The sequence below is a fragment of the Pelophylax lessonae genome, assembly GCF_965119305.1.
Source record: "Pelophylax lessonae genome assembly, chromosome: 12".
NCBI classification, from domain to species: Eukaryota; Metazoa; Chordata; class Amphibia; order Anura; family Ranidae; genus Pelophylax; species Pelophylax lessonae.
Genome location: NC_138779.1, coordinates 83,557,432 through 83,582,931, shown reverse-complemented (window position 1 = coordinate 83,582,931; position 25,500 = coordinate 83,557,432). Strand labels below are relative to the sequence as shown.

The window sequence follows — 25,500 nt, the reverse complement described above, 5'->3', positions numbered from 1 at the left end:
CCTATGCTGTTTGTTCTGGCTTTAGAAACCTTTTAGGCAGCAGTTCGTAAAAACCTAGACATCAAAGGGGTTTGATTGGGGAACAGTGAGTATAAAGTGGCAGCATATGCAGATGATATATTATTTTATATAACCAACTCTAGGTTAACGCTCTCATTGGTGCTAGGGGAATTAGGCAGATATGGGGAATTATCAAACTTTTTAACGTTATTATAGCTAAATCGGAAATTCTGAATATTACAAAATCAAAGAAAGAACAACAAGCAATCCAGCCCAAATTCCCCTTTGTATGGTGCAGAGAGGAATTGGGATACCTTGGAATTAAATCACCTGAATTAGGTCACCTGAAAAACAAATGGATAATCGCAATTTTTTTTTTCTTTTACTTACCTGGTTTAGAAGAAAATATACTTACCTTACATCCTCTTCCTACCCTCGGCGGCCACGGCGATTCGTCACTTCCTGGCTTGCAATGATTCCTGGGAGCGGAACGTCATCGCTCCCAGGAATCAATGCACCTGCATCGGCCCCAACGTAAGTTCCGGTGCAGGCGCCGTCATACCTTGCTAAACAGCTTCTGGGCATGCCCACAAGCTGTGCAGGGATGACACTGCGGCACCGGAAGTGACGGCGGGGCCGGTGCAGTGCATCGTGGGACCGAAGAAGACGGAAGAGGACACAGAAGAGGATCGCGCTGACTTCAAGCTGCCCACACCTGAGATGGCAGCGTTGGACAATACTTTTTCAAGGTAAGTATTTCTTCTAAAAGGTAAGTGCAACACAGACAGATCAGAGGCTAGCCATTGTGGAATGTACTAGCCCTGACTGTCCCGGGGGTATTTTTATTAAAAAAAGCTTTCCCAGGGTGGAACTCCGGTTTAAAGGTAGATACCTTTTACAGTAAATAAATCAATATAATATCAGCGCTGCAAAATCAATAAAGTGCTATACATATATACATCAGTGCCCCTCAGTGCAGCCTCATCAGTGCAGGAGAAAACTTTCTTAATTACAACATTTTTAACCACTTAAGCCCCTGAAGATTTTACCCCCTTCCTGACCAAGGCCTATTTTGCTATTCGGCACTGCGTGACTTTAACGGACATTTGCGCGGTCGTGCGACGCTGTACCTAAACGAATTTGACGTCCTTTTTTTCCCACAAACGGAGCTTCTTTTGGTGGTATTTGATCACCTGTGCGATTTTTTGATCATGTGCTATAAACAAAAAAAAGAGCGTCAATTTTGCAAAAATAACAATATTTTTCACATTAAAAAAAAATGTAAAAATCAAGATTTCTGTTACGACCTCCGACAGTCGCCACCCCTCAAATAGTCTTCACCAATGGGTATTGACTTCCGCTCCGCAGGAGTAGCTAGGCATAAGACTTGTTAGAAACAAAAGCTTTTAGCATAGACACACCCATAGGGGGCTGTCCCACTGGTCAATACCCCCCCCCCCCCTGCATCAAGCCATCCCAACTCAGTTTTTCTCTGCCTAGCGTTAGGAGTAGATAGGCTTCCCTGTGCTGGGGCTACAGTCTCAGCCTTCTAATCTTTTCTTATGATTTTTATTTGCAAGAATGTCAGTTTTTTCTTTGCTTTACTTGCTGTTTATTTTGTCAGCTTTAGTTTTTAGTCGGATCTTCGGATAAAGATGGATTTTGCGGAGCTGGGAATCGGACTGGCCGCCCTGGCTCTCCAGGGCAGAGGGTCAGAGGGATCCCCAGCCCGCCATCGAGCGTTCGGCTATGGTTCGCCCTGGCGCTATGAACGACCCATCCCTGTTCGCAGCAGGGATGCAGCCTGTGAGGTGGCTACCTCACTGGACGCATATGTGGTTGCATGCTGCAGTGTCCTGCGCTTTGGCTGACGGCATTCCCTGTCATCTGAGGACAGAGGCTTTCCGTTTAATAGAGGCACCCCATGCCATCCGGTACAGGTAAGTACTTTACTGTGTGGGGCCTCTGTCTGGGGTGGCAGTCCTGTGTTGCTGTGTGTCCCCTCATGTCTGTGCGTTTGTGGGGTCCCTGATGCGATCCCTGCGGGGGTCTTTTTTAGTGCATTGCTGGCACTGTGTAATTTTGGGGGCCCCTCTCCTGTGTCACTTTCAGTGTTTGGGAGGTGCAGACTGTGTGTGCGGCGACCGCTGCGGCTAAAAACCGAGCGGTCCGCAATTTTGGATGTGGGCAGCATGTCTGGCTTCACTATGGGCTTTACAACAGCTTGCTATGCAGTGTTTTGGCGCCAACCGGCGCCATCTTGTGTGTGGCAGAACGATCGTTCTGAGCACATGTCGGCGGCCATCTTGCCGAAGCCCCCCATTGCTTTCTATGGGCAGCCATTTTCCCTTAGCCTTGCAGCATATAGTTCAGCCTCTGGTGACCTCACTTCCTTTTCCTCTGGAGCAGCGATCAGTGTGGTAACACTGTGTGGGGCTCTGCAGACTGTCTCTTCCATATCTCTCTGTTTTATCCTTCCTGGCTCAGTTTTGTCCATTTTGGGGGGTCTGTGTACACTGTGTATATAGCGGTGGGCTGCGCATTCCGCAGCGCTTTCATAGGGCCAGTACTTTTTTGTCATTGTTTTGCAATGGAATCTCAGGACAGCAAATTACCCCCAGCCTTGATGGGGGACCCCAGTTCTGCTGAATCCCCCGTTATACCTAATTTGGCCACTGTGGTGGCGGCTTTAGTGTCAAAAATGGAGGTGCTGATGGCTGAACGAGCTGCTAGAAAAAGGCCTAGACTATCTTTCTCCTCTGATTCAGATGGTGATGTGGCTGCTGTGGCTGGCGTGTTCTTTTCAGGGTCTCGCTCGTCCCTGGACCCGCGGAGGTGGAGGGGGTAGATGATTCTCCCCCGGGGTCACCTGAAGAACGCGCAGCTATGGATGCGTTGATTTCTTCTGTCAAAGAAACACTACATTTGGAGGATGAGCCCACTCCTCCGGGCATTGTATCCTCTTTTGGTACACATAGGACCCGCAAGTCGGCGCAGTTTTTTCCCTGCCCCGCTGAGTTTCATCACACTGTGAATGAACAATGGCGCAGTTTGAAACGCCCTTTCACGGTGCCTAATAGGTTTAAACTGTTTTACCCCTTTGCGCCTTCTACGGATTCGCGCTGGTGTGTGGCTCCCCAGGTGGATCACACGGTGGCCGTGTTAAACAAGGCTACTTTGGTTCCCGCTGAGAATACCCCGGTGTTCCGTGATCCTACGGACAGGAGGTTGGAGTCTCTTGCCCGTCATGCCTACATGGTGGCGGGTTCCGTGCTCAAACCTATTTTCGCTTCTGTCATGGTGGCTCAGGCGGTGGCGGATTGGACTAAGGTGCTTAGATGCACTCTCGTGTCTGATTCTGCCCCACCTACTACACTGTCCATGGTGGACCAAATTCATCAAGGGGTCATGTATTTGTGCGATGCGGCCTTGAATGAGGCCCCTTTGGCTGCACGCCTGTCTAGTGTCGCGGTACTTAACCGTCGACTGATTTGGCTGAAGAGCTGGTCGGCTGACCAGACGTCACGGAAAACGGTGGCTGATTTTCCCTATGCAGGGTCACGCCTTTTTGGCGAGGCTTTAGATACTTTGGTGAAAGCAGTCACTGGGGGCAAAAGCACTCTGCTGCCCCAGAATCCGAAGAACAAGCCTTTTCGCGGCAAGCGGGGTCCCGCCTTTAGACCCAATCAGGGGTCCTTTCGTGCCTTTAAGCCACAAAACAAGGGCAAACTTTTTACGGGCCAAGGTGGCCAGAAGAAGCCCGGGGCGGGCAAGCAAAAGTCCGGCCATGCCGGTGCGGCGGCTCAATCCGCCTCTGCCTGAAGGCAGATTGTTTACATTAGCCGCCTGCCTTTCTCCCGGTGTAACGGACGATCGCGAGTGCGGGGGGGGGTCCGTGACCGAGCGGGAGCCGAAGCGCGCCTCCGGCGGCGCGCGCTCGCTCCCTAGAGCCTCACAGGCTAGCGACGTAGTCCTACGTCGCTTTGCCTGTGAGGGGCTGACTGCCGCAGTAAATAGTCGTGCGGCGGTCGGCAAGTGGTTAACATAAACCAAGAAACTTTTTTTTTTTATTTGTTTAGCAAAAAAGAAGTCCAGAGGTGATCAAATACCACCAAAAGAAAGCTGTATATGTAGGAAAAAAAATGATAAAAATGTTGTTTGGGTACAGCGTTGCATGACCGTGCAATTATTCAAAGCGTGAAAATTGGCCTGGGCAGGAAGGGGGTGAAAGTGCCCTGTATTGAAGTGATCAAAGTAGATGTAAACCCTAAACATCAACTTCTTATTCACTCCTTTTTGGTCAGCTAAAATTACATCGGAGAAAACTTTTAAATTTGTTTATTATTAGCAAAAGATATTGGTCAATCCTGCAGGCAGTCCAGTGCTGTCTTGTGCATTCTACAGTCTAATCTCAAACCGTGTTATCAAGGAGTCATGAAAAAGAGGGCATGTAGTCTAGCCCTATCCTAGGGTGATATTTCTGTTCTTCCATATATACAAAATATATACAAAATGTTGTCACACTAGGACACGTTGGGGTTGATTTACTAAAACTGGAGAGTACAATTTTTGGTTCAGCTGTGCATGGTAGCCAATTAGCATCTAACTTCAGTGTGTTCAATTAAGCTTTGACAAAAAAAAAAAAAAACAGTTTTTCTCTTACGTCCTCCGACAGTCGCCACCCACTCATACAGTCTTCACTAATGGGGTATTGACTTCCTCTCCTTAGGAGTAGCTAGCCAAAAGACTTGTTAAAACAAAAGCATTTACATAGACACACCCATGTGGGCTGTCCCACTGGTCCAATACCCCCCTGCAATAGCCATCCCAACTCAGTTTGTCTTCTGCCTAGTTCAGGAGTAGTCAGGCTTCCCTGTGCTGGGGCTACGGTCTCAGACTTCTTCTTCTATTTTATGATTTTATTTTCTGAAAATGTAATTTTTTCTTTGCATTATTAGCTGTTTATTTTGTCAACGTTTGTTAGTCGGATCTTCGGATGAAGACGGCGTTTGCGGAGCTGGCCGTCCTGGTTCTCCAGGACAGAGGGTCAGATGGAATCCCAGCCCACCATTGAGCATTTAGCAGGCTATGCGTTCGCCCTGGCCTCGCAAACGACCCATCCCTGTCCTCAGGGATGCAGCCTGTGAGGTGGCTACCTCACCGGACACATGCACGGTTCGTCCATGCACTGCTGGTGTCCTGCGTTTTTGGCTGGCGGCACTCCCCTGCCATCTGAGGGCGGGCGGTTTCCCGTTTGATATGAGGCACCCCACGCCATCGGGTACAGGTAAGTACACTCTGTGTGGGGCCTCTGTCTGGGGTCGGCAGTCCTGTGTGTCTTTGGTGTCCCCTATGTCTGTGCGTTTTGGGGTCCCTGATCCCGGTCCCTGCGGGGGTTTTTTCTCTCACAGTCAGCGCTGTGTGGGATTTTGGGGGATCCCTCCCCTGTGCCACTTTAGGGTGCTTGGAGGTACAGACACGTGCGGCGACCGCTGCGGGGTTAAAAACCTCACGTCTGCCATTTTAGGTGTGGGCAGCATGTCTGGCTTCACTGTGGGCGCTTATACAGCATTGTATGTAGTGTATTTTGGCGCCTTGCGGAGAAATCTTGTGTGTGGCAAACGATTGTTCCGAGCACATGTCAGCGGCCATTTTGCCGAAGCCTCCCATTACTTTACATAGGCATCCATGTTTACTTAGCCTGCAGCCTCAGTTCAGTCTCTGGCAGTGACATCACTTCCTTCCTTCACTCAGGAGCGACCGACTGCGGTGGTAACACACTTGTGGGGCTCTGTTTTGCTGTCCTTTTTACTCCCTTGTGCAATCTTCCTGGCTTCAGTTTGTCCCTGCGGGGGGTCTGTGCTCCACAGTCTTTGTAGCGGTGTGCTGCGGGGTCCGCGGTGCGCTTAAAGGGCCAGTACCTTAAAAAAAAAAAAACTTTTTTGGTAATGGAATTCCAGGACAGAAAATTCCCTCCAGCCTTGGTAGGGGATTCAAGTTCCTCTGTATCCTCTACCCTGACTAATTTGGCTGCTGTAGTGGCGACTTTGGTGTCCCAAATGGATGTGCTGATGACTGAACGTGCTGCTAGAAAAAGGCCTAGGATTTCTTTTTCTTCTGATTCTGACTGTAACATGGTTGCTGTAGGTAGCGTGCCCCTTTCAGGGTCTCGTTTTTCTCAGGACCCGCAAGAGTCTGAGGGGGAGGCGGAGGTTACAGGGGTGGACGAATCCCCCCCTGGGAAGCCCGAGGAACGCGCAGGTATGGATGCGCTGATTTCTGCCATCAAAGAAACACTACATTTAGAGGATGAGCCCAATCCTCCGGGCATTGTGTCATCTTTTGGTACACACAGGACCCGCAAGACAGCGCAGGTTTTTCCTTGCCCCGCTGAGTTTCATCACACTGTGAATGAGCAATGGCGCAATTTGAAACACACCTTCACGGTGCCTAAAAGGTTTCAACTTCTCTACCCTTTTGCGTCTTACTACGGTTGCATGCTGGTGTGTGGCTCCTCAAGTGGATCACACTGTGGCCAGATTGAACAAGGCTACTCTGGTTCGCACCGAAGATTCTCCGGTATTTAGGGATCCTACGGATAGGAGGCTGGAGTCTCTTGCCCGCCACACCTATGTGATGGCGGGTTCCATGCTAAAGCCCATTTTCGCCTCTGTCATGGCGGCTCAGACTGTGGCGGATTGGACCAAGGTGCTCAGACGCACTCTCGTGGCTGATTCGGCCCCCCCCCACTACCGTGGAGATGGTGGACCAGATTTATCAGAGGGTCATGTATTTGTGCGATGCGGCCTTAAATGAGGCCCCATTGGCGGCACGCCTGTCCAGTGTCGCGGTGCTTAGCCGTCAACTGATATGGTTGAAGAGCTGGTCGGCTGACCAGAAATCCAGGAAGGCGGTGGCTGATATTCCCTATGCGGGGTCTCGCCTTTTTGGTAAATCCCTGGATGAATTGGTTAAGAGTGTCACTTGGGGCAAGAGCACTCTGCTGCCCCAGAATCCTAAGAGCAAATTTCTCTTACGTCCCCCGACAGTCGCCGCCCACTCACACAGTCTTCACCAATGGGTATTGACCTTTGCTCCGCAGGAGTAGCTAGGCACAAGACTTGTTAGTAACAAAAGCTTTTAGCATAGACACACCCCTAGGGGCTGTCCCACTAGTCAATACCTCCCTGCACCAGCATTCCCAACTCAGTTTGATTTTGCCTAGCTCAGGAGTAGTCAGGCTTTCCTGTGCTGGGGCTTCAGTCTCAGCCTTCTACCCTTTTTTGATTTTATTTCAAAGTGTTTTTTCTTTACTTTACTAGCTGTTATTTTCCAGCTCTTAGTTAGGTCTTTGGATGAAGAAACATCATGCGGAGCTGGGTATCGGACTGGCCGCCCTGGATCCCCAGGGCTGAGGGTCAGATGGATCCCCAGCCTGCCATCGAGCATTCAGCTACGGTTCGCCCTGGCGCCATGAACGACCCATCCCTGCTCGCTGCAGGGATGCTGCCATGTGAGGTGGCTACCTCACTGGACGCCTTCTGCAGTCGTGTGCTGCGGTCTCCTGCGTCCCGGCTACGGCACTCCCTGTCATATAGGACAGCGGTTTGTCGTTTTTGAGACGGTTCCCCACGCCATCCGGTACGGTAAGCACCTTCTGTGTGGGGACCATCTGTCTGGGGTGTCAGTCTGTGGCTGTGTGTTTCCCCCCATGTCTGTTATGTGCGGGCTCCCTACTGTGATCCCTGCGGGGGTTGAATGCCTTTATTTGTTGCTGCAGGGGGACCCCTCTCGCTCCGATGTATCCCTTTTGGGGGCTGTGGGGCAGGCATGTGTGGCGGCGACCGCTAAGGCTGCGCGCCGCGCGGTCCACTATTTTTGTTTGTGCTGTGGGCTATTGCGGCCTTTTCCTGGGCCTTATGCAGAGTGCAGTGCGGTGTGCTTTTTGGCGCCAGTCTGCACCATCCCTGAGCCTCATAGGTTATATAGTTCAGCCTCTCATGCATCACTTCCTCTTTCTCTGGACAGCGGTCGGTGGCAGCAGTCTGCAGTGCTCTCTCCAGGTTTTTCTCTGTGCTATCCTTCCTAACTCAGTGTTTTCTGTCCCTGCGGGGGTCGGTGCATACAGTTAGTGTACGGTGGGCTGCGCTCGCCGTGGTCTTTAAAGGGCCAGAGCCTTTTTGTCCCATACCTGTTATTTGGCATGGATTCCCAGGATAGCAAGTTCCCCCCGGCCCTGGTGGGGGACCAGGGATCTGCTGCATCTGCTGCACGCCCTCTGATCTGGCCACTGTAGTGGCATCTTTGGTGTCACAGATGCAGGTGCTGATGGCTGAACGTTCTGCAAAGAGGGCCAGGTTATCCATTTCCTCTGATTCAGAGGGCGATGTGGCTGCTGTGGCTGGCGTGCCCTTTTTAGGGTCTCTCTCATCTCTGGACCTTTTGGGGTCTGAGGGGGAGGCGGAGGTGGAAGGGGTTGATACTTCTCCCCCTGGCTCGCCTGAAGAGCTTGCACTCATGGATGAGCTGATAGCTTCTATAAAAGACACGCTGCACCTGGAGGATGAGCCCACTCCTCCAGCTAGGGTGTCCTCCTTTGGGACACATAGAACCCGCAAATCAGCGCAGGTTTTCCCCTGCCCTGCGGAATTTCATCACACTGTTAATGAGCAATGGCGCACTTTAAAGAAGCCCTTTACAGTGCCCAGTAAGTTTAAACTGCTTTATCCCTTTGCGCCTTCCACCGACGAGCGCTGGTGTGTAGCGGCCCAAGTGGATCACGCTGTAGCCGTTTTGAACAAGGCTACCCTGGTTCCCACTGAGGATACCCCGGTTTTCCGGGATCCTACGGACAGGAGGTTGGAGTCTCTTGCCCGTCACGCATATATGGTGGCAGGCTCTATGCTCAAGCCTATTTTTGCTTCGGTTATGGCAGCCCAGGCGGTGGCGGATTGGACGAAGGTGCTCAGACGCACCCTGGTAGCTCATTCCGCCCCGCCGACTACGCTGGCTATGGTGGACCAGATCCATCAGGGGGTCATGTATTTGTGCGATGCGGCCTTGAATGAGGCCCCTTTGGCTGCACGCCTGTCTAGTGTCGCGGTGCTTAACCGTCGACTGATCTGGCTGAAAAGTTGGTCGGCCGACCAATCATCTCGCAAGACGGTAGCGCCTTTTTGGCGAGGCTTTAGATACTCTAGTAAAAGGAGTTACTGGGGGCAAGAGTACTCTCTTGCCCCAGAATCCCAAGAACAAGTCCTTTCATGGCAAGCGGAACCCCTCCTTTAGGCCCTCTCAAGGGTCCTTTCGTGCCTTCAGGTCGCAGTCCAAGGGCAAGCCCTTCAAAGGCCAAGGCACCCAGAAGAAGCCGTGGGCAGGTAAGCAGAAGTCCGGCCAAGTCGGTTCTGCGACCCACTCCGCGTCCGCCTGAAGGGACGCCCTCACCCGTTTCTGGGGTGGGGGGACGTTTGCGCGGTTTCCTCCAACCTTGGCTGTTCCGCATCCAGGACAGATGGGTTCAGGAAATCGTTCGATCAGGTTACAAGATCGAATTCCTTTCTCAGCCGGCGGGCAGTTTTTTTCTGTCAAATCTTCAACTGCCTCCGGAGCGTTTGCGGGATCTGCACCTGGCGGTGCGGGACTTGCGGGCCCAGGGGGTGGTGGTTCCGGTGCCTCATCGGGACAGATTTCGGGGGTTTTACTCCAATCTGTTCACTGTGCCCAGAAAGGAGGGCAAGGTGCGTCCGGTCCTGGACTTGAAAGCTCTGAACCGCTTTGTGCGCGTTCGGAAGTTTCGCATGGAATCCCTGCGCTCATTGGTGGCTGCCCTGAGCCCGGGGGAATTTCTGGCCTCCATCGATTTGAAGGATGCGTACCTACACATCCCCATTTTCGAGGGCCACCAGAGGTACCTTCGATTCGCCATTGCGGAGGAACACTACCAGTTCGTGGCGTTACCTTTCGGTCTCGCTTCAGCTCCGCGGGTTTTTACCAAGGTTCTGGCGCCTGTTCTGGCCCTGTTACGAGCCCAGGGCATTTCGGTCTTGGGATATCTGGACGATCTCCTGTTAAGATCGAGTGCCAGCAAGAGCCTGTTGACCGACCTGTCCACTACGGTGCAGACGCTCCAGGAGTTCGGTTGGACCATAAAGGTTCCAAAGTCAACTTTGTGCCCTTCGGTTCACCTTCCCTATCTGGGGATGGTTCTGGACTCTGTTCAGGCGAAGGTCTTCCTGCCAGAGGACAAGCTCAGGACGCTTCGGGACGAAGTCAGGTCCCTCAGGGACAACCGATCCTCGTCACTCAGGACATGCATGAGGTGTCTAGGGTTGATGGTCTTGGCCTTCGAGGCGATCCCCTTTGCTCAGTTTCACACGCGGGGTCTCCAAGTGGAGATTCTTGCCAAGTGGGACGGGCGACCTCAGTCTCTGGATCTGCTGGTCTCGTTGAGCCGCTGCACCAGAAGGAGTCTTCTGTGGTGGCTCCAGTCCCCGGCGGTGTCGGGGGGCAAGTCTTTTCGTCCGTTATTTTGGACGGTGGTCACCACGGATGCCAGCCTGTCGGGCTGGGGTGGTGTCCTAGGCAACCTGTCCGCCCAGGGAACTTGGTCGAAGGAGGAATCCTCTCTTCCGATCAACGTTCTGGAATTGAGAGCGATAAAGCTTTGCCTTCTCCAGTGGTCGGGACGGCTTCAGGGCCGTCCGGTTCAGGTTCAGACGGACAATGCCACCGCTGTGGCTTACATCAACCACCAAGGGGGCACCAGGAGTGCCCGAGCGGCTCGGGAAGTGACCGACATTCTGTCTTGGGCCGAGACGAACGTCCCGGTGATAACGGCAGTACACATACCGGGGGTGGACAACTGGCAGGCGAATTATCTGAGCCGCCAGACCCTGGACCAGGGGGAATGGTCCTTACACCCGGATGTCTTCCGGATGTTGTGTGCGAGGTGGGGTTCACCGGATGTGGACCTGTTCGCGTCTCGTCTAAACAACAAGGTGGAAAGGTTCGTGGCAAGGACACGCGATCCTCGGGCGGACGCCTTGGACGCGTTGGTGGCGCCTTGGCATCAGTATCATCTGATATATGCCTTTCCTCCAATTCAGCTGCTGTCCAGGTTCCTTCGCAGGTTGGCCTCGGAACCGCACACGGTGATTCTGGTGGCTCCAGACTGGCCTCGCCGGTCTTGGTACGCAGACCTCGTTCATCTGGCAGTCGAACCTCCGTGGCGCCTGCCGGTCCGAGAAGACCTTCTGTCTCAAGGGCCGATCTTCCATCCTGCTTTACAGTCGCTGGCTTTAACGGCCTGGCTGTTGAAAGCCAGGTCCTGAGGGACAAGGGTCTCTCCCCTGAGGTCATTTCTACTCTGATCAAGGCTAGAAAAGCCTCCTCAGGGAAGATTTATTACCGTACTTGGAAAGCGTACTTTGCCTGGTGTGAGTCCAGGGAGTATTCCCCTCGCTCATACTCGGTGTCAAGAGTGCTGGCTTTCCTCCAAACTGGTGTGGATCAGCGTTTGGCGCTGGCCACGATAAAGGGCCATTTGGCCCCTCCTTGGAGGGAGCCCTTACCTCCGTGGGACTTGAACCTAGTTCTGTCTGTGTTACAGCACGCTCCCTTTGAAAAGATCAGGGAGATCTCGTTGCCTCTGCTGTCCAAAAAGGTTGCCTTTTTGGTGGCGATTACTTCGGCTCGCAGGGTGTCGGAGCTAGCAGCGTTGTCCTGTAGCTCTCCCTATTTGGTGCTTCACAAGGATAAGGTGGTCTTGCGACCTAACCCGTCCTTTCTTCCAAAAGTGATCTCGGATTTTCACCTTAATGTAGACATTATCTTGCCTTCGCTCTGCGCGAAGCCAAAACATCCTAAGGAGGTTGCCTTGCATTCCTTGGATGTTGTCCGGGCGATCAGGGTTTACCTGTCGTCCACTAAATCCTTTCGCAAGTCAGATTCCCTCTTTGTCCTTCCTGAGGGACCTCGGAAGGGCATGGCGGCGTCGGCTGCGACCATCGCCAAATGGATCAGACAAACTATTGTGCAGGCCTATGCCTTGAAGGAAAGGGTTCCGCCCTTCCCTGTGAAGGCGCACTCTACCAGGTCTTTGAGTGCTTCTTGGGCCTTCCGGCATCAGGCTTCAGTGGCCCAGGTGTGTAAGGCGGCAACTTGGTCGTCCGTGCACACCTTCTCCAAGTTTTATAAGGTGGACGTTCAGGCGTCGGCCGATGCCTCCTTTGGCCGTAAAGTTCTCAGTGCGGCAGTGCCATAGGGACCCTTGTTTTTTGGGTCTTTGGCTGTTGGGGTGTTTTACCCCTGGGTTACTTGTTTTCCTGGGTTGTTGCTCCTGTTGAGCACTTTTCCTGTTGCCCAGCTGGTTCTCTTACTGTATGTGAGGTTCCTTTCTCTGATGTGGGTACTGCGTTGCTCTTCTGCGGCTGCGTCTCCCACCCCTCATGTCTACACTGCTTTGGGACATCCCATTTGTGAAGACTGTGTGAGTGGGCGGCGACTGTCGGAGGACGTAAGAGAAAACGGAATTTTTGTAAAATCTTACCGTAAAATTCCTTTCTCTGAGTCCTCCGACAGTCGCCGCCCCCCGCCCCTCTTTTGGGGTTTTTGTGTACTCTTACTGCTATGCTACCAAACTGAGTTGGGAATGCTGGTGCAGGGAGATATTGACTAGTGGGACAGCCCCTAGGGGTGTGTCTATGCTAAAAGCTTTTGTTACTAACAAGTCTTGTGCCTAGCTACTCCTGCGGAGCAAAGGTCAATACCCATTGGTGAAGACTGTGTGAGTGGGCGGCGACTGTCGGAGGACTCAGAGAAAGGATTTTACGGTAAGATTTTACAAAAATTCAGTTTTTTCCGCGGCAAGCGGGGTCCCACCTTTAAACCTAATCAGGGGTCCTTTCGTGCCTTCAAGGCACAGTACAAGGGGAAACCCTTCAAGGGCCAGGGTGGCCAGAGAAAACCCTGGGCCAGCAAACCTAAATCCGGCCATGCGGGTGCGGCGGCTCAGTCCGCCTCTGCCTTAAGGGGCGCCCTCACCCATTTCAGGGGTGGGGGGACATTTGCGCGGTTTCCTCCAACCTTGGCTGCTCCGAGTTCCGGATAGGTGGGTTCAGGAAATCATTCGATCAGGGTACAAGATCGAATTTCTTTCACGGCCGGGAGACAGATTCTTTCCCTCAAATCTTCATTTGACCCCAGGGCAGTTACAGGACCTGCATCAAGCGGTACAGGATCTCCTTGCTCAGGGGGTAATCATCCCAGTGCCTCATCGGGACAGGTTTCGGGGGTTTTACTCTAATCTGTTCACTGTGCCCAGAAAGGAGGGCAAAGTGCGTCCGATTCTGGACTTGAAAGCTCTGAACCGCTTTGTGCACGTTCGAAAGTTCCGCATGGAATCGCTCCGCTCGGTGGTAGCCTCCCTGAGTCCGGGAGAATTTCTGGCCTCTATCGACCTGAAGGAAGCGTATCTACACATCCCCATTTTCGAGGGTAATCAGAGGTACCTCCGGTTTGCTATCGCAGAGGATCATTATCAGTTTGTGGCGTTACCCTTTGGTCTCGCTTCGGCACCAAGGGTCTTTACCAAAGTGTTGGCGCCCGTTCTGGGCCTGTTGCGGGCACAGGGCATTGCGGTCTTGGGATATCTGGACGATCTCCTGTTAAGATCGAGTGCCAGTCAGAGCCTGATGCGCGATCTGTCCACTACGGGCCAGACGCTTCAGGAGTTCGGTTGGACCATCAACGTTCAGAAGTCGACCTTGTCTCCTTCGGTTCGTCTCCCGTATTTGGGAATGGTTCTGGACTCTGCTCAAGCAAAGGTGTTCTTACCGGAGGACAAGCTCCGGACTCTGCAGTCCAAGGTCAGGTCCCTCAGGGACAACGAATCCTCGTCACTCAGGACCTGTATGCGGTCCCTGGGGTTGATGGTATCGGCCTTCGAGGCGATGCCATTTGCACAGTTTCACACGCGGTCTCTCCAAGCGGAGATCCTGGCCAGGTGGGACAGACTACCTCAGTCCTTAGACCTGAGGGTGTCTCTGAGTCGCCAAACCAGAATGGATCTCTTGTGGTGGCTTCAGTCCCCGGCTGTTTCGGAAGGTAAATCCTTCCGGCCGTTACTATGGACGGTGATTACCACGGATGCCAGCCTGTCGGGCTGGGGTAGCGTCCTGGGCAACCTATCTGCCCAGGGCACCTGGTCGGAGGAGGAATCCTCCCTTCCGATAAACATTTTGGAATTGAGAGCGATCAGGCTGTGCCTGCTCCAGTGGTCGGATCGGCTTCAGGGCCGTCCTGTACGGGTGCAGATGGACAATGCCACTGCGGTGGCATAAATCAACCACCAAGGGGGCACCAGGAGTGCCCAGGCGACCCAGGAAGTGACCAGTATATCTTGGGACGAGACTCATGTCCCAAGGATATCGGCAGTTCACATTCCGGGTGTGGAGAATTGGCAGGCCAATTATCTGAGCCGCCAGACCCTGGACCAGGGGGAATGGTCCCTGGACCCGGAGGTATTTCAAATGCTGTGTGCGAAGTGGGGATCCCCGGATGTGGATCTGTTCGTGTCTCGGCTAAACCACAAGGTGGAAAGGTGCGTGGCAAGAACGTGCGATCCTCTGGCAGACGCCTCGGATGCGCTGGTGGTGCCTTGGCGTCCGTATCGTCTGATCTATGCCTTTCCTCCAATTCAGTTGTTGTCCAGGTTCCTTCGCAGGTTGGCCTCGGCACAAACACTGGTGATTCTGGTGGCGCCAGACTGGGCACGCCGGTCCTGGTATGCGGACATCGTTCACCTGGCCGTCGAGCCTCCATGTCGGCTGCCACTGCGGGAAGATCTGCTGTCTCAGGGACCGATCTTCCATCCTGCTTTACAGTCGCGGGCTTTAGCGGCATGGCTGTTGAAAGCCAGGTCCTGAGAGACAGGGGTCTCTCCTCAGAGGTTATTCCTACTTTACTCAAGGCTAGAAAAGCCTTGTCTGGTAAGATTTATTACTGTACATGGAAAGCTTATTTTGCTGGGTGTGAGTCCAGGGGTTTCTCTCCTCGTTCTTACTCGGTGGCTAGAGTGTTGGCTTTCCTCCAGTCTGGTGTGGACCAGCGCCTGGCGTTGGCCACGATTAAGGGCCAGGTATCTGCACTGACTGTTCTTTTCCAGTGCCCTGTGGCGTCTAATTCTTTGATTTGCACCTTTATTCAGGGTGTGCGTCACTTGGCCTCTCCTAGAAGGGAGCCTCTACCTCCATGGGACTTGAACTTGGTTCTGTCCGTGTTACAACGTTCCCCGTTTGAAAACATCAGGGAAATCTCATTACCTCTGCTGTCTAAAAAGGTTGCTTTTCTGGTAGCGATCACTTCTGCTCGCAGAGTGTCGGAGTTGGTGGCGTTGTCTTGCCGCTCTCCTTACCTGGTGGTTCATAGGGATAAGGTGGTCTTACGACCTAACCCGTCCTTTCTTCCAAAGGTGGTTTCGGATTTTCACCTCAATGAGGACATTGTTCTACCTTCGCTCTGTGCAAATCCTAAGCATCCTAAGGAGATTGCCTTGCATTCTTTGGATGTTGTCTGGGTGATCAGGGTTTACCTGTCGTCGACTAAATCCTTTCGAAAATAGGATTCTCTCTTTGTCCTTCCTGAGGGACCTCGGAAGGGAATGGCTGCGTCTGCGGCGACCATTGCAAAATGGATCAGACAGACAATTGTTCAGGCCTATTCGTTGAAGGAATGGGTACCACCCTTCCCTGTCATGGCGCACTCTACCAGGTCGGTGAGTACGTCCTGGGCCCTCCGGCATCAGGCCTCGGTGGCCCAGGTGTGCAAGGCTGCGACTTGGTCGTCAGTGCACACCTTTTCCAAATTCTACAAAATTGATATTCTGGCATCAGCTGATGCCTCCTTTGGCCGCAAAGTTCCCTGTGCGGCAGTGCCGTAGGGGACCCAGGTTTTGTGTGGGTCCTTGGCTGTTGGGGTTGTTTACCCCTTGGTTATTTGCTTTCCTGGGTTGTTGCTACTGTTGAACCTTCTGGGCAACATAAAAGCTCAATTGCGGTTCACATAAGGTTCCTTTCTCTGATGTGGGTACTGCGTTGCCTTTTCTGATGGTTGCGTTTCCCACCCCTCATGTCTACACTGCTTTGGGACATCCCCATTGGTGAAGACTGTATGAGTGGGCGGCGACTGTCGGAGGACGTAAGAGAAAACGGAATTTTTGTAAAATCTTACCGTAAAATTCCTTTCTCCGAGTCCTCCGACAGTCGCCGCCTCCGCCCCTCTTTTGGGGTTCTTATACACTTAACTGCTTGCTACCAAACTGAGTTGGGATGGCTATTGCAGGGGGGTATTGGACCAGTGGGACAGCCCCCATGGGTGTGTCTATGTAAATGCTTTTGTTTTAACAAGTCTTTTGCCTAGCTACTCCTAAGGAGAGGAAGTCAATACCCCATTGGTGAAGACTGTATGAGTGGGCGGCGACTGTCGGAGGACTCAGAGAAAGGAATTTTACGGTAAGATTTTACAAAAATTCAGTTTTTTGCAGAGGCGCACCCGATTTTGAACTTTGCAGTTTTAGTAAATTAATCCTGATATTTGTTACTGGCAGCATACCCAGTTAAGTGTAAAGGAGATGAAAAAAATCTGAAAAAACAAAACCAGTATAGCCACTACATCTAGGACTGCTAAGCTGCAATATACAATGCCTTGAAAAAGTATTCACCCCCTTGACTTTTTACCTATTTTGTTACATTACAGCCTTAAGTTCAATGTTTTGTTTATCTGAATTTTATGTGATGAATCAGAACACAATAGTCTTAAGTTGTTGAAGTGAAATGAGAAAAATATATACATAAAACAATTTTTTAGAAAAATGAAACAGAAAGTTGGCATGTGTGTATGTATTCACTCCATTTGTTATGAAGCCTATAAAAAGCTCTGGTGCAATCAATTACCTTCAGAAGTCACATAATTAGTGAAATGATGTCTACCTGTGTAATCGAAGTGTCACATGATCTGTCATTACATGTACACACCTTTTTTGAAAGGCCCCATAGGCTGCAACACCTAAACAAGAGGCACCACTAATCAAACACTGCCATGAAGATCAAGGAACTCTCCAAACAAGTAAGGGACAATGTAGTTGAGAAGTAAAAGTCAGGGTTAGGTTATAAAAAAAATATCCAAATCTTTGGTGATCCCCAGGAGCACCATCAAATCTAGCATAACCAAATGGAAAGAACATGGCACAACAGCAAACCTGCCAAGAGACGGCAGCCCACCAAAACTCACAGACCGGCAAGGAGGGCATTAATCAGAGAGGCAGCACAGAGACCTAAGATAACCCTAGAGGAGCTGCAGAGTTCCACAGCAGAGACTGGAGTATCTGTACATAGGACGACAATAAGCCGTACACTCTGGGCTTTATGGCAGAGTGGACAGAAGAAAGCCATTACTTTCAGCAAAAAAAACAAAATGGCACATTTTGAGTTTGCAAAAAGGCAGGTGGGAGACTCCCAAAAAGGATGGAGGAAGGTGCTCTGGTCTGATGAGACTAAAATTAAACTTTTCGGCCATCAAAGAAAACGCTATGTCCGTCGCAAACCCAACACATTACCCCAAGAACACCATGTTTTTCAGCAGCCGGGACTGGGAAACTGGTCAGAGTTGAGGGACAGATGGATGGTGCTAAATACAGGGATATTCTTGAGCAAAACCTGTACCGCATGATTTGAGGTTAGGACAGAGGTTCACCTTCCAGCAGGACAATGACCCCAAACACACTGCTAAAGCAACACTTGAGTGGTTTAAGGGGAAACATGTAAATGTGTTGGAATGGCCTAGTCAAAGCCCAGACCTCAATCCAATAGAAAATCTATGGTCAGACTTAAAGATTGCTGTTCACAGCACTTGAAGGAGGTGGAGCAGCTTTGCAAGGAGGAATGGGCAAAAATCCCAGTGGCAAGATGTGGCAAGCTCATAGACACTTATCCAAAATTGACTTGGAGCTGTGATTGTCGCAAAAGGTGGCTCCACAAAGTATTGACTTTAGGGGGTGAATAGTTATGCACATTGACTTTTTCTGTTATTTTGTCCTATTTGTTGTTTGCTTCACAATAAAGAAAAACCAAAAAAAAACAAAACATCTCCAAGGTTGTGGCCATGTTCTGTAAATTAAATGATGCAAATCCTCAAACAATCCATGTTAATTCCAGGTTGTGAGGCAACAAAACACAAAAAATGCCAGGGGGTGAATACTTTTGCAAGGCACTGTATTACATTTTGTACTTGATTTTAGGTGCACTTTAACTGTACCTGGTTATAGGCATCTCTTCCAGGTCAATTCTCCAGATGCAGCTGCTGAGAGAACACATTTCTACTAACAGCCAGTAGGAGGTTTATAGAGCTGATAACCCTTGGCAAATACATCAACTACTGACCCATCTGTATGGCTCCGTCTTATTACTTTGTAAAAACTGATGTCTTGTGTCTGCCTCACCATTTCTGTGTTCATACTCTCTACTCTCCTGAGTACAATATGTGTCTTGTGTCTTTTATTCTTAAAAACTGCTTGTCAAAGCTTGCCTTTGTCTGTTCCTTTAGGTTTTATGCTGCTGAAATCTGTATTGCTCTAAATTTCTTGCATGAACGGGGAATCATCTACAGGGACCTTAAGTTGGACAATGTTCTGCTCGATGCAGAGGGTCACATCAAACTGACAGATTATGGCATGTGTAAGGTAAGTGCCCCAGACTTTATTACTTCACTTTAAATCATGCGTTATGAATCTATCCATATTTTCTCCTTTCATCCTTCCAGGACGGCCTACATTTGAGAGATTGTGACTCCGCCTCACAGGAAACACAACTAATTTGCAGCTGTTTAAAAGGGTCCCACCCATCCTTAGCTTCAGTTCAGTTGTGTTTCCAACCTCACATCGGAACGTTTGTTTTTTTACTAACCTGAGGCAAATAGCTGGCCAAGACGGTACCCCTGGAAGGCAGCTTCGGTCGGCCTAATAGCTGGTTCCTCCCTAGCTGTGTCCTTGGAAAAGGAACTTTCAGGTCGCCAAACATACCAGGTAGTGCGGTTTGCCTTATGGTGAAGGTCCCTCATACCTGAAGTCCTGCTTGTCTCTGCAGGAAGTCTCCTCCATTCGCTTCGTTGGGCAGTAAAGATTTCGAATTTCCCGCCAGCGGTGAGCCCCAAGCCTCGCTATGGAGACAGGAAGTTCCGGCGGAAGGGGCGGAGCGGCTGATTCCCGGAAGAGACCCAGCGTGGAGGAGACGCCGGGTCGGTGTGAGCTCGGTACAACCATGGCTGACTCTCCGACGCCAAGAGGGCGGAAGCCCCAGAAAGAGACACAAGCGGCCGCAATCCTTACAGGGGAGAAAGCGGCAACGCAGGTGGCGACAGGAACGGGTAAGTGATACCGATGGCGGCCGACTGCTGTCTATTATGGGACAGGTATGCCTTGCCATGTTTTTTCCTGCATGTTTGCCGTAGTGGTGGACAAGAGGGCTTTGTCGCTTCATGGTGTCCTTTCTCTTGTCTTCATGTGTTTACACAGGTACGCCACCGGCACAGGAAGCCCCTGCCAGACCCCTATCCTCAGCTAAAAAATGTGGGGAATGCGGGGTTAGATTGTCTAAGTCTTACACAAAGCCCTTATGCCAGACTTGCATTAATAAGTTAGCAGGGCAGGACCTAATGAAAGATTTTCTTAAGTCCATGAGGGAGGAAATGGCAGCTGCTGTTCAGTCATTGAAGGCTACAGCAGCTATCCCTCTAGTCCCAGCAGAGGAAGGAACAAAAGATAATGTGTCCTCCCAAGACTGTGGGTGGTCAAGAGGACCCCCATCCCTCTGGGCTGATTCTCTATCCATTCCCTCAACTCAAGTTAGGGAACAAGAGGATCCAGAAGAAGGTTCTAGTTATTTAAGAGATCCTTCAAGTTCAGACGAGGACTCAGAAAGTAACAGTGAAGGGGAAAAAGATAAAAATCTCTTTCCCTTGGAATATATGCAGGGTCTCCTTAAAGTGGTACATGACACTGAAGGAATCCCTACCCCTGTAAAGGAGTCTTCCCGCAAAGACAAAGTGTACAAAGGCTTGGGAAAAGCCCAGTACAGAACCATTCCCATTCACCAGTCATTAAAAGACATAATACACCAAGAATGGAAATTGCCTACACATGCCTTGTCCAGACCAAAAAACTGGAAAAGAAGGTTTCCCTTTGAGCCTCAAGAATTGGAAGTATTCACAAAAAATCCTAAACTTGATGCTCCCCTGGCACAATTGTCAAAGGGAACAGATTTATCCTTTGAAAATGCCGGGCATATTACAGATCCTATGGATCGCAGGATTGAATCCGTATTAAGTAAAGCCTGGGATTCTAATGCATATAATACAACTATAGCCTTAGCTGATACCTGTATGGCCAGGAATACAGACTTTTGGCTTAAGGAACTGTCAAAATGTGTCCGCAATATGGCAGGATCACAAGACCTGATAGATTCCCTGGCCATGATTAGTAAAGCTGCATCCTACCTAGCAGACGCAGCTGTGGAGTCTTTAGTAGCATCTGCTAAAACAGCAGCATTGGTAAATTCTGCTAGAAGGGCGCTTTGGGTCAAAGCTTGGGAAGGTGATGTAAACTCCAAAGTAAGACTCTGTGCCCTGCCCTTTGAAGGTTCATTACTGTTCGGTTCAGGACTAGATGATACCTTGTCCAGATCTGCAGAAAAGGGGAAAAAATTTCCCACTAAGAAAAAGGACAAATCAGGAAGATATTCTTTTCGAAACTTCCAAGGCAAGAATCAAAAAAGGCCGTTTAGGGCCAAGAAAGGTGGTCCTGGGAAAGGAAAACAAGGGTACAATTTGTTGTTCCTTAAACCTGGGCCTAAGTCCAAAGAATCTAACTGACGCCAGCGTCAGAGTAGGGGGCAGGCTGACCAGTTTTGCTTCCCAATGGGAAAACATCTCTGCCAGTCCCTATTTTCTGCATCGGGAAGGGTACCAATTGGAGTTGGTCTCACAACTGGTACCGAATATAATAATGACCTATCCCTCAAAAATAGAACAAAAGTTCTTCAGGGGGAACATTCATTCGATCAGATAAAATCTGTACCAAAATGTCTTTATGACAATATTTGACAGCAAGTCCAGGGATCTTTACAAAAATCTGGGCCAAGGTAGTAGGCCTCATGTACCTACTAGGCCTAAAGTGGATCCGGTGTCTGGAAGATATGTTGATTTGTATAAGATCAACAGATCTTCTGGGCCAAGGGTGTCTACGGTACAAAATAGATACCGGACTCAAAAAACTCTTTCTCCCAGGGGAAAAGGTGAAAGAAGTGGTCTCAGCAGGAAAAAGCATCTGCTCTCGTCCCTAAGGCGCCAGGAGACAGGTCATGTAGATTCTAGGGCAAAATCCAGCCATAGATTGGGCCCAACTACATTCAAGAGACCTCCAAGGCTTTCACCTAGCCTCTTGGAACAAGAAACAGGTGTTTTCCACTCGGCAGAACCGAAAAGTAGAGCAGTTCTTCCCTCTGACAACAACCCTGGGGTCTCTATCAGTGACAGTACCTTGGAAACTAGAAATTCCAGACCTATCACTACAAGGACCTCTGAGTCACCCCAGACCGCAGTTTTTTCAATTAACAGTCTGGATCATGAACGCCAAATACTAAAAGAAAAAGGATGCTCAGACAGAGTTATTGAGACCCTCCTTTCAAGTAGAAAGCCTGTAACTAGAAAAATGTATTCCAAAATCCGGAAGACATTTTGTACTTGGCAGAGTCAGAAGAAGGATTCCTCTGCCTCAACCCCAAGGATCCTGGATTTTTTACAGGATGGGGTAGATAAGGGGGTGGCAGTGAACACCCTTAAGGTACAGATAGCGGCACTTTCTGTTTTTTTTAGACAAAAGGTTAGCCCAAGAACCTTTAATTAAAAGATTTCTGTTGGCTCGGAGAAGGGTATCTCCAATTAACAGAACTATTGTTCCAGCCTGGAACTTAACGCTAGTACTAGAGGCACTATCTAGTGAAGCATTTGAACCCTTAAACAAAATTAGTTTAAACATTTTGTCTATTAAGTTAACTTTTTTGTTAGCAATCACCACAGCCAGGAGAGTGGGAGATTTTCAAAGCTTATCCATAAAAGAACCCTTTATGAGAATTCTTCAAGACAGGGTGATTCTTAAACCAGATCCACTGTACCTGCCCAAGGTAGTGTCATCTTTTCATAGGAATCAAGAGATGGTGCTCCCATCCTTCTGTGAGAAACCTAAGTGTGCAAAAGAAGAGAAATTCCATTGCTTAGATGTAAGAAGATGTCTTCTAGCATATCTAGAAAGAACCAAAGGCTTTAGAAGATCTAGTCACTTGTTGGTTCTTCATTCTGGACCAAGGAAGGGTTTACAAGCATCGAAACCCTCAATCTCTAGGTGGATTAAACAAGCCATTAGTTTGTCATATAAGGTGTTAGGTACCCCCACACCAACAACTCTAAAGGCACATTCCACAAAGGGGCCTGGCAACTTCCTGGGCCGAAAAAGCCGGGGCATCCTGGGAGCAGATCCGCCATGCTGCCACCTGGTCCAGTCAAGATACCTTCCTAAAGCACTATCGTGTGGAAGTACTGTCGCAACAAGACCTTGCCTTTGGCAGAAAGGTTTTACAGGCAGTGGTCCCGCCCTAAGGTAGGCCAGTATGGATTCCTTTATCATCCTCTCAAATGTAGGCCGTCCTGGAAGGATGAAAGGAGAAAACTTACCGTTAGTGTACCGGTAACGGCCTTTCTCTTCAATCCTTCCAGGACGGCCGGCCTACTTCCCGCCCAATGTGGTGGTGAGTTCTAAAGAATATGTATATATAAATGTAGATATATATATATATATATATATATATATATATATATATATATATATATATATATATATATATATATATATATATATATACATATACATATGTGTAGCTGTTTGAATGACTGTTTGAATGACTATATTCCTTAAAGTTCGGTTGAAAACTACTTTCTATTACTGAAGCTAAGGATGGGTGGGACCCTTTTAAACAGCTGCAAATCAGTTGTGCTTCCTGTGAGGCGGAGCCATAATCTCTCAAATGTAGGCCGTCCTGGAAGGATTGAAGTGAAAGCCCGTTACCGGTACACTAACGGTAAGTTTTTGACTTTAATTCTTTCTGGGATTTGTGGATCATAGCGTCTGTAAAAGGAGCTGTTTTTGTCACTTATATCAACCAAGTTTTTTTCCTTCCATTCATATTTCATGTGTTTGGTAGGAGGAATAGGAGTATCAGTAGGCTAGGGCTGCAAATGTACTTCATTAGATGCTTGCATTTACAAGACCATCTGTTCTTGAATGTCTCCAAATCTTTACTTAAACTAAGGTAGTTATAAACATTTTTAGGTCTGCATATGACTGAAAAAAGTTTTCTTTAGTGAAAATAACATCAAAACAACCAGTGAATCCAAACCTATAGGCTGCTAAAGTGTTATGCAAATCACTGCTTTCTGCTGTAAATTTTAAGGGTGGTACACACTTTAAAAAAACTGAAATAAATTCTGTACAAGGCACGATCGTTCTATTTTAGTCTGATTAGCACTTTGCAAACAGAAATTTCCGAAGGGAGAAACTCCAAATTTTTTCTGTACGTGAACAGAATGTATGAGAACAATCCAAATGCGAAAGACTGCTCAAGATCAGAAACGATAAACAACAACAACAACAAAAAAAGCCTTTGTCATTCGAGGAACTTTTGTACAATTAGTACCATCCTTGGCTTCAACCTGCTATGAAACATTAAGGAAAACCAGACAAATGTGTACTGTGCTTTAGGCTTCACTTCACCTTATAAGATTCCCCATTGGTCAGTGGCATTGCCCATCACAATAAAAGGTTGAGAGAGGTTTGGTGGGCTCATGCTTTTACAGGAAAAGCCAAGATTTGCATGTAAACCCAGGTTCCTACAATTTCAGATCTACAGATTACTTTTATGTGCTGCTTTCACTGTTGGTAACCTCTGCTTATGCAATGTTTCATCATATGTGTTTTCTGAATCACCCTAGACACTGACAGGTTTTCTTTAATGTGATGGGAAGATAAACGGAGAAACATAATAATTATTTTACACAAATTTTTAAGGTGTGTTAGTTACCAATCATAATGACCCATGCTGTGAACTTCAACACTTTCTGTGTATTACAGGAGGGTCTGGGGCCAGGGGACACAACTAGCACTTTCTGTGGAACACCAAATTACATTGCTCCTGAAATTCTTCGTGGAGAAGAGTATGGTGAGTAAAAAGCATGATCTGTAGATAATCTTCTGTAATCTAGTCTAACATTTGGTTCTATGTTACAGTTCAAAAAAAGAAGAGGATATGTAGGACTTAAAAGGTTCCCACCAATAATTCTATAAAGGAAAAAAAGTACTCAATGTAATAAAAAGTAGAACATTTATTAGGACAGCATGCTAAAAATTGTTAAAACCATTTCATAAGAAATAATGTAGTGATACATTTGCGGCATCCCCCCATAAAAGGGTTGAGTATGGTTGTGCAAAAGAACCTGTTACATGCCCATTAGTTGCAGAGAACTAGTTCATGAAGACACAGAATCTGCGGTGATCTCAATTGTCCGGGCCAAACAGGAATATCATGTACCAAAGCATCTTCAGGGGATCCTATTGTTACTGGGAGATGTAGCATAGTTACTATATGGTTCAAAATACATGAATCCATTTCCACATCATTAGTACATCATATTACATTTTTCTATAAATGTGTCATAAATTCCAAAACAAAAGACATAATATGCAAGCATAAATATTTGAGTACTCCTAGGTACCTACCCAAACTCAAAAGGGGAACATAAGGCACCCAAGCCAACAATGTTGCACAGAGGGAGGTCACATGTAAAGCAGCTCCAAAAAGAGCGTACACCGGACACCATACAGCCAGAACAGAGAAGTTTTGCCCTAGGACCACAAAAATCGAACAAATAAAATATAATGTAGGTACGGGCCAGTGTAATTGTGCATTGTTCCAAACTGAGGTATTTCCCGTGAATTTCAGAGAAATACAGCCACTCACGTTACACAAAGTGATAACTACATAATAAAGGGTCAGTCTTTATCGGTCCTATAAATATGTTAATTCAGGACTCACTTGAAAAAGTTGCCAGAAATGGTTAGGCTCAAACTTTCAACACCAAAGTGGCATCAGGACCGTCCCTCCATTCCTTGTGTGGCAATTTCCCTCTAGATCTAACAAGTCAAAGATGGAGTATATGTCACTGGAACACGAAGTAGCCATAACATCTATAATTGCACTGCAAGATGTAGTGCAGAGACTGACCTTTAATATGTGGAGCCACCACCCCTATCTGTGCTGATGCTAACCATATGGGGCCCCTCCAAATAGAAAGCTGATGAGACGTCCGCTCGGACCGTCTCCATATATATATATATATATATAT

At 48.9% G+C, this 25,500-nt stretch overlaps 1 protein-coding gene across 3 annotated transcripts in view; it reads left to right on the top strand.

Annotated features, from left to right (window-relative positions):
- PRKCZ (protein kinase C zeta) overlaps nt 1–25,500 on the top strand; it is a 572,887-nt gene that overhangs the window by 453,249 nt on the left and 94,138 nt on the right. For all 3 annotated transcript variants that reach the window (XM_082273173.1, XM_082273174.1, XM_082273175.1), the window contains 2 exons: nt 18,598–18,733; nt 24,230–24,317. In XM_082273173.1, coding sequence (XP_082129299.1) covers nt 18,598–18,733; nt 24,230–24,317 — 224 coding nt within the window. The remainder of the gene's footprint in view (nt 1–18,597; nt 18,734–24,229; nt 24,318–25,500) is intronic.